The 13092-nt window shown below is 55.7% G+C and overlaps 1 protein-coding gene across 1 annotated transcript; it reads left to right on the top strand.

Annotated features, from left to right (window-relative positions):
• The first annotated feature begins 205 nt into the window (after nt 1-205).
• LOC610273 (epididymis-specific alpha-mannosidase-like) lies at nt 206-6851 on the top strand. Its single transcript, XM_038533693.1, is given in 8 exon segments — nt 206-230; nt 1537-1760; nt 1840-2032; nt 3563-3703; nt 4278-4304; nt 4307-4389; nt 5221-5341; nt 6391-6851. Coding segments are annotated over 8 exon segments (972 nt in total). The 3' UTR covers nt 6549-6851.
• The last annotated feature ends 6241 nt before the right edge of the window (nt 6852-13092 follow it).

Genomic DNA, 13092 nt, shown 5'->3' with positions numbered 1-13092 from the left:
CTCCAGTGTGCAAGGTATGAAGTTCAGTCCAGTACACCTCCCAACCCCACCTCTTACCTGCTGCAGGAGCACCAACCAGTCCACTAGGTGCTCAGAGAGATGGGCTTCCCCAACCGGCCCAGCCAACGAAGTGGGGCCAGGGCAGCACTGGGTGTGCTGGGGGCTCTGCAGGTAAGAGGACACACATAAGAGCCCAGGGGCCGGCATGCAGCTGCCAGAAGCAAGGTCAGGTCAGTCCCCGTGAACCCAGTGAGGTCGGAATGGCAGCGGGACCCACTGCCAGCTGCAGAGGGTATGGGAAATGTGCTCCTTGGGGGAAAGAACGGACAGGTGACACATACCTGTGCCTGTTGTCTCAGGAGCCACTCAGGATGGCTGGGTCCAAACACTGAGGGTACCCATCCTGATGAAACGTCCAACCCCTGAAGGCAGCTCTCCACAGCCCTACAGCCACAGAGCATGAGGAAGTCCCCTGCCGTGGGGTCCATCACAATTCTGTCCTCATCACTCCAAAGATCCCCTTGAGAGAGGATGTGGCAGGTGGGAGGACGGCCCAGTAGCCAACATAGGGGGTGTGGGGAGCACCTGGAACCAGGGAGGGCCAGACAACTTCTGAGCCTACCTGGTCAGGACATGGAGGGCAGAGGCCTCAGGCTAGCCTTGGGATGGTTCTGAGTCAGGCCTCGTCCCCCAGCTGGACAGTGCTTGCTGGACCAGCCCCACCTCAAATTCCCTGTGTGCACCCTTGCACTGGACCGTCCCTGTCCCTGTCTGTGCCTCGGTTTCCTCTTGTGGAAAATGAACGCCTCGTGTGGGGTGTTCTGAGATTCAGGTTGAGTGTGCCTGACCCATCCCAGGTGCTGTGGCAGAGACTTTCCCTGGCAGCTTCTTCCAAGCGCTGAGCATGGCCCGAAGCCAGATGGGCTCCCACGTCCTAGGCCTCTGGCCCTGTGATCCTGGGCGAGCTGGGCCGGCCTCCCTATGACTCCCTGCAGACCCGAGAAAGGGAACAGACCCAGGGCTGTGAGGGTCAGGGGGGACAATCCAGGTGAAGCCCCCGTTGGGGGCCTCCTGTGCCCTCAATAATCAGTTCTTTTTCCTCCTGAGGGGACCCAGAGGCATGTGTCCCCACCCTCCTCTGCTTCTGAGCTCAGGTCCCTTCGTCCCTACCTGCTAGCCCTCATGGGCTGTGCAGGGGCTGCTGACAGTTCCCATGGGTCCACCCGGGACATCTGGCTCCAGCAGAGCACTGACCTGGGGACAGGGGCCGCTCTCCCAGAACACACATGGCCCTTTCTCTCTGGAGCAACTCTCCACCCAGCTCCCCTATCAGGCTGGACCCCACACGCCCCCTCCTCACTCCTGCAGGACTGTGCACAGTGTGTCTTTGGGCCCTTTGTACTGGTGGGGAAACCGAGCTTGAGTGGGCTTAGTCCCCAGCTCATATGGTCAGAAGCAGTGGAGCTGGATTGGAGTGACAGTCTGTTGGTGTCCAACGTCAGAGCCTCTAACCTCTGTCTCCATCTCCACCCTGAGCTGGTGCTCTGTGCGTGGGGTGGAGGGTGTGGGGTGGCCGGAGGGGGACCCGGACCGAGAGGCCTTCCTGTCCCCTTCCACGACCGCCAGCCTGGCAATGTTTGTGTCCACAGAATTACTACCCCATGGCTCAGTCCGCCTTCATTGAGGACGGCAGAAGCAGGCTGGTGCTGCTGTCCAAGCAGGCACACGGCGTGTCCAGCCAAGAGAACGGGCAGGTAGAGGTAGGAAGTGGGCCCTGCTGGTCACCCAGGGGTGGGAGCAGGTGGGCAGGGGGGCCGGTCAGACAGCTCTTCCCTGCAGGTCATGCTCCATCGCCGGCTTTGGAACAATTTTGATTGGGCTCTGGATTATGATCTCACCCTGAATGACACCTCCACTGTCTACCCTGTGCTCTGGCTCCTGCTGGGACCCCAGTCTCTCACCACCCGCCTGCGTCAGAGGTGTGGGCTAGCGCTGCAGCACGCACCTGTAGTGCTATTAAGAGAGCTGAATGGTAAGGAAGTGTTCACCCCAGAAAGAGCCCCCCTGGCTGGGATGGACCTGGGGACCGTGTGGGCCACCATGATCTGGAAACTTTGATCAGAAACGAGCTCAGGGGTCTCTGATCCAAGCCCTCGTTTAATGTGTGGGCAAAGTGTGTGCAAATACTTTCAGGCTTCACCCAAGCTTATACATGGAGTAGCGAGCACTTCTGAGAATCACACAGATTCTGCTTTGTATCCTCTCCCTGAGTATCCCTCACTTTCTGCTCTGATGACTCTTTATCTTCCATAATATGACATGTATGGCTCGATGGCTTCACCCCTAGTAGATCAACATTAAAAGACTTGTTTTATTTGATTTCTGGGTGTGCTGTCACCAGGCAAGGTTAGTTCAAGTTCATGGTCTGATGTGCAAAATTCATGCATTGCCTCCACTCAAAATTCGTTGGTTTTTTTTTTTAAGACTTTATTTATTTATTCATGATAGACACATAGAGAGAGGCAGAGACAGGCAGAGGGAGAAGCAGGCTCCCTGCGGGGACCCTAATGTAGGACTTATACCCAGGACACTGGGATTCACGCCCTGATCCAAAGGCAGATGTTCAACCATTGAGCCACCCAGGGGTCCCTCGGTCAGACTTCTTCAGATTTAAAACCGCCTATGTCTTTACAGAAATAATTGAAGATGAGAAACAATAAGTAATGATCATGTGTAAATATGGTACTCTGCAGCAGCTTTTAAAGAATGAATCATTTAGATACAGTTCGTATCCTTCCCTTAATCCTTGAACTGTTCCTCTCTACTCACTTGAGAGGTTTGGAAGAGAATGTGGTTATGATTTATCCTTATTTCAGTTTTAGAGCAGGACCCTCCCAGGGCTGTAGAAGCGGGCAGGCTGCTGCTCACACGTGCACAAAACACGGGCTGAGTGCCTGCTGTGTGCTGCACACTGAGGATGGGCAAGGGCCAGGCCTCTCCTGCAGGATTTCTCCTGAGCTATGGGCTGGGGGGCCATGCTCATACAGATCCAGGCTTCAGGGAGCAGAGGCAGTGGGACTGGGCAAGGGACAGGTCCTCTCCTGGAAGGAGGGCCTTGGGTGCTTCTGAGCAGGGGACCAAGGATGACCTAACAAGGGAGGAGCTGGCATCCTAGACCTTGAATTGAAACCGAGGCTCTGTGTGAACCTGCCCTGTGATCTAGAACAAACCACATCACCTCTCTGGGCGGTCGTCTCCCCATCTGTACTTGGAAACAGCTGACCTAGAGATTCAGGATCCTTCCAACTCTTAGACTCTGTGGTGTGGGCCCCTGGACGTGTGGGAGGGAAGGCATTCAGGTGGAAGGATGTCCGTGGGCAAAGGCTAGACGGGGTGCCCGAGGCGCTTGGACCAGCAGGGGCTTCAGGCTGTCCTCCCTCAGGGGCACGAGTTGGCAGGAGCCGGATTGCCCGGAATGGGGGCCAGAGTGTACACAGCTCCCGGTGCCAGGAGGAGGCGTGGGGCCCAATCCTCGTCCTGGCTCTGTGTGTCTGCCCTGCAGAGTCTGCCCAGATTTTTCCAGGCCCCCAGCAGCAGCAAGAAGCCGTGACCCTGCCCCCAAGTCTTCACCTGTAGATCCTGAGCATCCCGGGCTGGAACTACAGCTCCAACCACACGGAGCACCTGCAGGATCTCCAGAAACGTGAGCCGGGTGTCCAGGGAACCAGAGTCACTCCTCCCTCCTCATGTCAACCTGGCCCCACGCCCATCACCGGACAAAGTGGGCTCCTCTCAGAGCTGTCCTGGCTCTGCATGGTCCCCTGTTCCCCTTATCTGCCCAATGGGGAGACCCAGGCCCACAGAGAGGCAGTGGGGGGACCGGGGTCCCTCAGTAGGCAGGACACCCAGTCGGCAGGGCCCCAGAGGAGGACCTGTCCACACCCAGGCTCTGAGGATCCCTTCTATCCCCACCACCAAACCCCAACCATCGTCCACCTTTGCCGGATGCTTAGCCTGCCGTGGAGTCTGCTTCCTCAGGGACTCCTCCTGGAGCTGGGAACAACTAAGTCCCACTCATCCTCTGAACTCAGGAAGCCTGACTATCCGGGGCTTCCATTCATTCACTGAACAACTGTCTCCTGTGCCAGGCGGTGGGTAATCAGCAGAGGCGATGGTAGGCAAGGACCCCGGACTCACAGAGTTCTCAGACTAGACAGGGAAGCCGCCAAGTCAAGTGCTGGCCCTGACAAACAATGTGGGTGTTTCTATCCCTGAAGGCCATCGAGGGAAGGCCAAGGCTGACTTTGCCATGTCCTGCTGCGGCTCCACCACCTGTATGAGGAAGGCAAGGACCCGGTCCTGTCTCAGCCAGTGAAGGTCAATCTGCAGGTAAGTGCCCTCAGACCTGGGACAGGCTTCCTGGCTGTGGCCTGAAGCCCCAGCAGAGACACAAGCCCAGTTGAAAATCCCCTCTGGCAAGACATGGGCAAAGAGATGGCTGTGGGAGCTCTGGCTCAACCTGGAGTGGGTGCTGTTGGGGGCGCAGGGGCACCTCACCCCCCTCTTCCTGCATTCATGCTGTTTCTCCTTCCTCTACTCCCTTCCTGGGGCACATTGTCCTGCTGCCGGCCTTGGTTAGCCTGCTGGCTCTTTGCTTCTGCTCGTCCCTGTGGTCACCCGCCGCACGGGCCTCTCAAGCAGATATATCCGCAGAAGCTGGGAAGGCAGAGACAATAAGGGCTGTGCCCCCTTGTGCTTTCTCCTCCTTTCAATGCCAGGAAGCTTCTCTAGAACCTTCCCATCTCCTGGACAGCAGAGGGTCCCTTCTTTCAGGCCAGAATGGGCCGCCTCCCTCCCTCCCTGCACAGGAGGCTGGGTCTGTGCTTACTTGGCACAGAGGAGGGATAAGGATGCCTGGCCTCATCCTTGGGGCCGCCCGCTGAGCCATACCAGAAAGAAGGGGTCTGGATGCAGGAGGCAGCTCCTGTGTCCACCACCCCCAAGTGTGCTCTTCCAGGACAGTGCCAGGGGAAGCATGCTGACCCTGGCCAGTGTCCTCATCTCTAAAATGTGGACACAGTTCCTGTCTGGGGATCTGCAGTAAGAATTAAGGAGGAAGTGTGTTGTGCCCAGGGTGAGACTGCCCCCCCTACTCCTGCTTTACCTGCTCTGATCTGGGGCTTGGAGTAGCTCACCCTCTCTGTGCTCCTGTCTCTGCAGGCTTTGCTGCAGGGGCTGGGGTCCGTGGGGGCGGTGGAGGATCGCTCACTGACAGGGACCTGGGATGGGAACACACTACACCGCTGGAGCTGGAGGACACAGGAGCCTCCCCACCACAGAGGTTTGGGAGCCCCTGATTCAGGCCTTGCCTGGGTATCCCAGCAGCCCCCAGCCTGGCTCAGAGGTTGGGCCAACCTGTTAGATCCAGCTCTGCCCCTTATGGCCCTTGGGACCTTGACAGGCTCCTTAGCTTCTCTGAATCTGCCCCCTCCTGTATCTACCACAGGTCAGTGCGTGGGTGAACACCCGCATGTGTGTCTGCAGACCACACCCTCTGCCTCTGTCCTGGCTGAGTCCTGACCTGGCAAGCATATTCCAGGGGGTTCTGACACCTATCATGTTATGCCTCATGCTGCACACACACTGTCAGCTCCTGGGGATCACTGGCAGCCTCATGGTTCCCAGTCTTTTCCATGATGTTCCCTCTGCCTGCATGGCCCTTGTCCCTTTTCCTCTGACCTGCTCCTACTCAAGCTTCTATGAAATCCAGTGCTGGATCAGGGTCCTCCCTGCTGTCCTCTCCCCCTCTTTCCTGTTTGCTGTGGATCTTCTCTGTGCGCTGCACACAGCATAGTGCCATCTACATTGCTGGACACGTAGTCACGTGGATGGATGGATGGATGATAGATGTAAAGAAGAATGTATGTATGGATCGATGAGTATGGACGTGTGAGTATTTGAATGAGTGAAAGGAAGAATGGATTCATGGATGGACTAATGAATCATGGATGCATGGATGGTTGGACGGGTGGGTGGATGAATGTATGAAATTTCCCTCTGAAGGTTGAATTTAGTGGAACCCAGTAATACAAAGAGCAGGCCCCACCAGATGACCTGAGGGAGAAAGCTTTAGGCATTGAGTGCTATACCCTATGGGGAATGAGGCCATGTATGGCCAGGACTACTTACACATTACCCTCATGGGAAGGCAAGAATGCAAGGGGTCCATGGCAGTGGGAGTCTCCACAGGAAGGGGGCACCCAAGAGCCTTCATGATGGATCCATAACAGAGTGGAGGCAGGTGCGGTATATGAGGGGGTTGTTGGGTGGAAACGTCCTGTGGAAGCAGGTAGCTCTAAGGTCTAAGGACAGACATCTCTGCTCCCCTAGGCAGCTCCAGATCTCACTCAACACCCCTGCAAGGCACCAAGGTCACCATGTACCTGAAGAAAATCCGGACATCATTCATCCACTTTCATAGCAGTAAGCCCAGGGCAGACTCTGAGGCCCCAGGGACCCCAAGAAAAAGAAAACGACCTAAGACATGAAAAAAGCATGCATGGAGGGATGGGGGATGAACAGCTGTCCACCTGATAGGCTAACGTAGAAAATGGTCATATTAGGGGCTCATTGTGCTTTAAGTAAAAATTGTTTTATAGGAATGCCTAGGTGGCTCAGTGGTTGAGTGTCTGTCTTTGGCTTATGGTGTGATCCCTGGTCCAGGGATTGAGTCCTCCGTCAGGCTCCCCGGGGGGAGCCTGCTTCTCTTTCTGTCTACATCTTTGCCTCTCACTATGTGTCCATCATGAATAAATAAATAAATCTTTAAATAAAAATTGCATTATACAGACCCACACAGTCTCCTTGGGCACTAGAGCCTGTCTCTGTGATCCCACCACCTGGATGATGTCTGCCCACACACTCACACTCCCCATGCATGTGCAGGAGTCTTCAGGAAGCTCCCATAAGGCAGTGAAATACCCAGCATGACAGCAAAGGCACCTGCCACACAGACCCCATCCCTTCTCACTCAGGTCACCAGTGTTACGTGCGGGCCTACTGTGTGGCTAATGATGGGGTGGGAGGGGTGGGTACTGCAAGGGCCTTCAGAGCCTGTGGGTAGCATGGGGGCCTGGTGTCCATTCAGGATGGAAAGGTTACCCCCAGTCCCGGGCAGGAGTCATGCAAAGAGCAGGCTGACCTGAGTCCTGAGCCCCACAGACTGGGTGCTGAGACCAGGTGGCAGGATCTGCGGGGTATTTCTGTTCTCACTTCAGGGCTTCTGCGTGGTCCTCCATGGTCTATATTGGAAATGGTGCAAGTACCCAGTCCCATGTGACCCTCTCCTAGGACAGGGACCTGAGGTGGGAGTCGGAGCCTGAAGGGGATTCCCCACACTTTCAGCTGCATGGACTCCAAGCTTCATGTGACGGATGGTCCAGTGGAACTGGACTGTCCTTTGTCATCACAGCCATCCTTAGGCACCCTTCCCATGTACCCCATTGCCATTCTTGTGTGTCAGGCTCTGTCCTAGGCACCTGATATGATCTGGAAGCCTCTAGCATGCTGTGTGGTCTGGGTTCTTGACTCTGTCAGCGTGATCCATAACTTTCTCTGCCCCCTTTGCTGGTCTCCACCACTCACTCCACCTTGGGTCCCATTCTTCTCTGCTTCCTCCACCTTAGCCTTCTCCTGGTTCCTCTGGGTGTCCCACCCCAGAGGCTTCGCCAGTGGTGTTCCCTCTGCCTGGAAACTCCTACCAGGTGGCCTGCACCCCTCTGTCCCAGAATTCATTCAGGTCTCGGCCCCAGGTCACCTTCTCCTCTGACCACTCTGTGGCAGGTGTCACCAGGACTGCCCTCTCCCCTGCCAGTCTCCTCCCCTTCCGGGCTTTGCCTTCCTTCACAGCCTTGCCCTTTGCTGTCATGGCTGAGATCATCTGTCTCCTACCACTGGATGTGTGCCTCACAGAGGAGGAAGCTTCTGGTTTTCCCCCTTGTATCCTTAGGCTGGAAGCAGATGTAGGCACACGTGGCCTTGATCAATGTTTAATTCCTGAATCAAAGCTGCAGGGACGAAGGTTGCCTATGGTGTCTGCTTGGAGGAGAATGAAGAGGGGGAAATGGAGTCACCCTGACCCCACTGACCTTGTGCATCCAGGGTAGTTGGCCTGGGACTGACCATCATGTGGAAGGGCCCATCTCCCAGGGACCCTCTGCCCTGGGGCCCCTCAGCCCAGCCCCAGCCTTCCCCAGGAGGGGCCCCATGTGCAGTGTCAAGGCTCTGGGTGATGAGGTCAGTCATCTATAGTGAGCCCTGGGGTGTGTTGGGGCCTTACAACCCCCCCACCTTACAGTAGCCCAAGGGCCCTGCATGGCCCTCACCCTGAGGGCACTCAGGGTTGATGGTTCAAAAGCCATGACATGGGGACAGATTGATCTGATCTGAGGATAATCTGAAATCCTGCAAGGACCCTAGGGAGCTGGGTGTCCCTGGTAATAAAAGCTGACATGGGAGATCCAGTCACATCAGCCAAGGCTGCCCGGAGGGCGCCGCACACCTGCTCCCGGCCTCCTGCAGCCCGAGCTGGGCTGAGAGGCTGATATGCAGCACCGGGACCTTTACAACTCTGGGAGGAGAAGTAGGAGTTTGATCCAAGGCTTCTTTTAAGCTGGAATATTAACCATGAATTATTCAGTGATCTGGATCCGGTTTTCTGGCAAACGTAAGCCTCACTCTGCTCCCTCTTGCCCTGTGACGGGGATGCTGCTCTCTGATCTGATGCATTAACCCAGCTGCTGCCATAAAATGTACGTGGCTGGTTCTGGAACAGACAAAACAAATACCCACTGGGTCTTTGAACTGCAGGCAAGGAGCTGGAATTTGTGTCCCTTCCCCTCAGGTACATACACGCTGAAGGACACCCTCAGATCACCAGAGCTCGCTCTTGGGATGGGCAGTGCAGGTCAGCTGGGGTTTCCCCCGGAAGGATCGACCAAGCCCCTACAGGAGTCACATGGGCTCATGTATGTCAGCACCATGAACCCTCATGACGCTTTGAGCTCTTCCTTCATTCAGTAGGAAGCTCTCCCCTGGCTCTGGGCTCACCTCCAGAAAGAGAAGCCAGCGGGGAAGATCTGTGGTCCTGGCCATTGTCAAGGAGGCCGGTCCTTGGCCCCTTTCACAGATGAGGAAGAAGAGACTTAGTGTGCCCCAGGGGACTGTGAAGTCACTCCTCCCCTTTTCACTGGCCCCCAAATGCTCCTGAAGGCTGGAATCTGGCCTCTAGAGTGGAAGTGGCACATCTGCTCTAGGCACTCCCCGAGGCGGGTTTCATCATGTAAGCTTCCTTGTCTATAAAACAGTGAGAAAGGATGGGATCTGATGTGGCTTAGAAAGCCAGTAGGAATTGTCAAGAGACATTCCCTGTTTCCATGTCTCTGTCTCCTTCCTGGGTGGCAAGGCAGCAGAGCTGGCTCAGCCTATGTTAGCCAAGAGTTACTGGGCCAAGTAGAGAAGGCCTGGGGTGTGGTGCCTGCTGAAACTACCTCCTTGTGGCATCAGAAACACATGTACCCAGCAGCCCCCGGGCCCTGTCCATCTACTGAGGAGCCATGCTGACAGCTCCCACTGCCTGCCACTAGGCCTACACTTGTACAGAGCTCGATGCTCTGTCTGCCCCCATAAGTGAGCCTGTCTAACCCCAGGGCCCACCCACACCTGGGAACTTGAGGGTGCGGGACAGGGTGGGGGTGCTACCAGGACGGGAGGGGTGTCCTGGGGAAGCTCTGGAGACAGATGCAGGGGGAAGTGTGAAGGATTAGGAGTCTCAGACCTGGGTTCTTTTGCCCCTGCTCCAAATATTGGCTGCAGGGTCTGGGTCAAACCTTCCTGGTTCTGTGTCTGGTCTCCAGAGCAAGGGTCAGCGGTGATGGGGAGAGCCCCAGCTGTGATTGGGGTTGGGTTCACTATGAACAGCTACAGGACTTTGACCTTCCTGGGCCCTTTTGTTTTGGGTCTTGCCCCAGCCTGAGCAACCAGCAGGCTTAGCTGTTGGACCCAGTGGGAGAAACATGGTGCGGGAGGGAGCTTTAAATGGGGCTGGGGGGTGACAGGCTGGAGCAGCGCACCATGAATAGACTGGAGAAGGCTCAGAAATAATAAGTCTTTGTTCTCAGAGCTCACTAGCCCCAGTTGTCTGGAGTCCCCTGCTGGTTGGGCTCAGGGACCTTGTTGCTTTGTAGGGAGGGCAGAACCCAGTGAGAGCAAAGTCCTGGCCACTGCACAGTGATGGCTGGCTTGCTCCAGAGGCCGATGGACCTGGATGCATCCTAGGCTTTTCTCTAACCATGCCTCAGTTTCTCCATTTGCAACACAGCAGTAGCAGTGACTCCTACCTCATGGATAGCTCGTGGTGTACAGTGGTGCTCAGCTCGTGGTGTATGGTGGTGCTCAGTAGGTACTGGCAGTTGTTGGGTACGGGGCACAATGAGAGCAACAGTGGGCCACTGGAGGATGATTGACAGGAGCAAACACTGGCCCAGGAGTGTGTACAGCGGCCCAGTTCTGTCTGCAGCACTTCCACCTACTGAGTCCTATCAACAGGCAGGAGTGAAGAGCCTCAGAGGGCCAAGATGGGATTTGGGTTCCAAAGATAAAACTGATGTAGCTCCCCTCACCCCTGTAGGGCATGAAGGGGGGTGAAGAGAGAACCCAGGAAGCCAGATGGGCAGACTCCTACAGCGACCTCCGGGACAGGCCATTCTGTAGGATGTCCCTCGTCAGGGCTTTGAGGGGGGCTCGATGAATGGCACTCCCTTCCAAACCACCCAAGTGATCACACTCAATGAAGGTAGATGGGTGTTTCTGTTTGCTAGGACCACCACAGTAAAGCACCACGGGCAGGGGCATTACAGCAGACAGTTATTCTCTCACATTCAGGAGGCTGGAAGCCCGAGACCCAGGCATGGCAGGTTGGTCCCCTCCTAGGCCTGTCTCCTTGGCATGGAGATGACCGCCTTCTCCTTGTGTCTTCACACGGAGGTCCCTCCGTGTGTCTGTGTCCTAATCCCCCTTTCTTATAAGGACACTAGTCAGATGGGATTAGAACCCACCCTAACAATCTCATCTTACCTTAATTACATCCAGGGGCCTATCTTTAAATACAGCCACCTTCTGAGATGCTGGGATTAGAGTTCCACGTATGAGTTTGGGGGGGACACACTTCAGCTCCTTACTGTGGGAAACTGAATGGCACCTCCCTAAGCAATGTGATATTGGAGAGCATGGCTTGGGTGCTTGGCAGCAAGAGGACCGGTATCCTGAATCCCTGAATCAAACTCACTCACCTCATCATGCCCAGGACCTCCGCTGTGGGCATGGCAGCACCCCTGCTCCCCACCCCACCAGCAGCTGTCCATCTGGTGCCCTAGAGGAGTGGAGCTGAACGTAGGCTTCCTCTGGGCCTGTTATTGCCGAGAGAGAGATGGTCAGGGCAGAGGCTGTTGTTCAGTGTCATCACTCCTGGGAAGCGGGAGCAGGGCGGGGGAGGCCAGGTCTTCACTAGGGAGCTCCTTTCATGTGCACAGAAACCTTGGGCCGGGGTGGGGGGGCGGGGATGGGATAAGCGTGGTCCCTCATCACATGGTCAGTAGGACTGAAGTTTCTATGTACCCGGATGAGGAGTGTGCTGAGTGGGCCCAGTGAGAAGCTAGCGCCCGGGGTTAGAAGCCTGCAGGGGGCAGCAGGGGAGGGCACCCCTGCAAGAGCACTGCCCTGCAAGATGCCCTGCAAGAAGAGGGACATTCTGGCACACACAGCAGACACCAGAACAGGCACCGAGGATACGGTAACCTCCTGGAGGGAAGGACAGGAACAACTCCATGCAAGACTCCTCCAGAGGACACTGGAGACTTCCTTCCACAACCTCGCACCATGGCTTAACCCTTAAGAGGTTTATTCATTCCAACACCAAGAGGTCCAGGGGTCGTCCAGAGCTAGTGAGAAAGAAGCTCACTCACACCACAAGGCACCCTGCCTCTTGCCACCTTTCCACTCGGCCATGCTTAGTGCGCAGCCATTGTCCTCATGCATATAGCCTCATGGTGACAAAATGGCTGCTGCATCCCTGTGCTCCTGTTTTACAGGCAAGAAGAAGGAGGAAGGGATGAAGATCCTGAGGTTGGTTCATTTTATAGGACCTTTCTGGAAGACTCCTCCCCACCCCCCCAACAATCTTCACTTTTGTCTCATCTTAGCTGCAAAGGATGCTGGGCAGTTTTTAGACACCCCAAAGAAAATTGGGATCTTTGAGTAAGGAACCACTGGAGGAGGGATAGGGGTAAGAACTAAGGTTGTGCCACAGGTTTTATGACAATGTTATGGGTGTCAAAGCAAGTAAAGGAGCCACTCCCAGTGAGAGCAGGTGACCAGTGGATACCTCGAGTGAGTAGTGGTTTCCTGCTGGCTGAGCACAACCCACCACGTGTGAGAAGATGCAGAGATTGCACAGAGCCCTCAGGAGTTGTGCCGTGAAGGCTCCTGTGGCGTCCGTGTTCGGAACTGAGTGTTCTGTTAGCACGTTCGGATCCTGTGGGCACGAGGCTCCGAGTCAGGCAGGCTCCGGGCCAGCATAGCTCCGCCACGGATGCGGTGTGGCCTCCCGGCAGTCACCTAACCATTCTGAACCTCCTCTCCGAGATTTGTGCATTTCAGACTCTGCTCAGTGACGGAGATGAATTTGCTCTTCTCTTGAGTTTTGCCCCATCAGCACAAAGAGGTTTGCGCACCCTGGAGGTCCCCATGGTAATAAGAATAAAGACATTTCCAGAGGACTGGCTAGGAACCGGGCACATTCTAAAAACTTCACATGTTCTCAGCCAATCCTCACAAAATCCCTGCAAGGCAGGTGCTGTCATTACTCCCATTTTAAAGACGAGGAACTGGAAGCCCGGGGAGGACTTGTACGTTGCCCAGCATCCTCAGCCAGTATGTGGTGGAGGTGGGATTTTGACCACAGCCTGCAATCTCCTGCTCTCTTCTGCCTCCTGTGAGAGATGATAAGAGCATTTAATATTTGAGTAAAGATTTCAG

Source organism: Canis lupus, chromosome 3 (assembly GCF_011100685.1).
Source record: "Canis lupus familiaris isolate Mischka breed German Shepherd chromosome 3, alternate assembly UU_Cfam_GSD_1.0, whole genome shotgun sequence".
Lineage (NCBI taxonomy): Eukaryota > Metazoa > Chordata > Mammalia > Carnivora > Canidae > Canis > Canis lupus.
The sequence above is the reverse complement of the archived record's forward strand: the minus strand, read 5'-3'. Positions and strand labels throughout refer to the sequence as shown.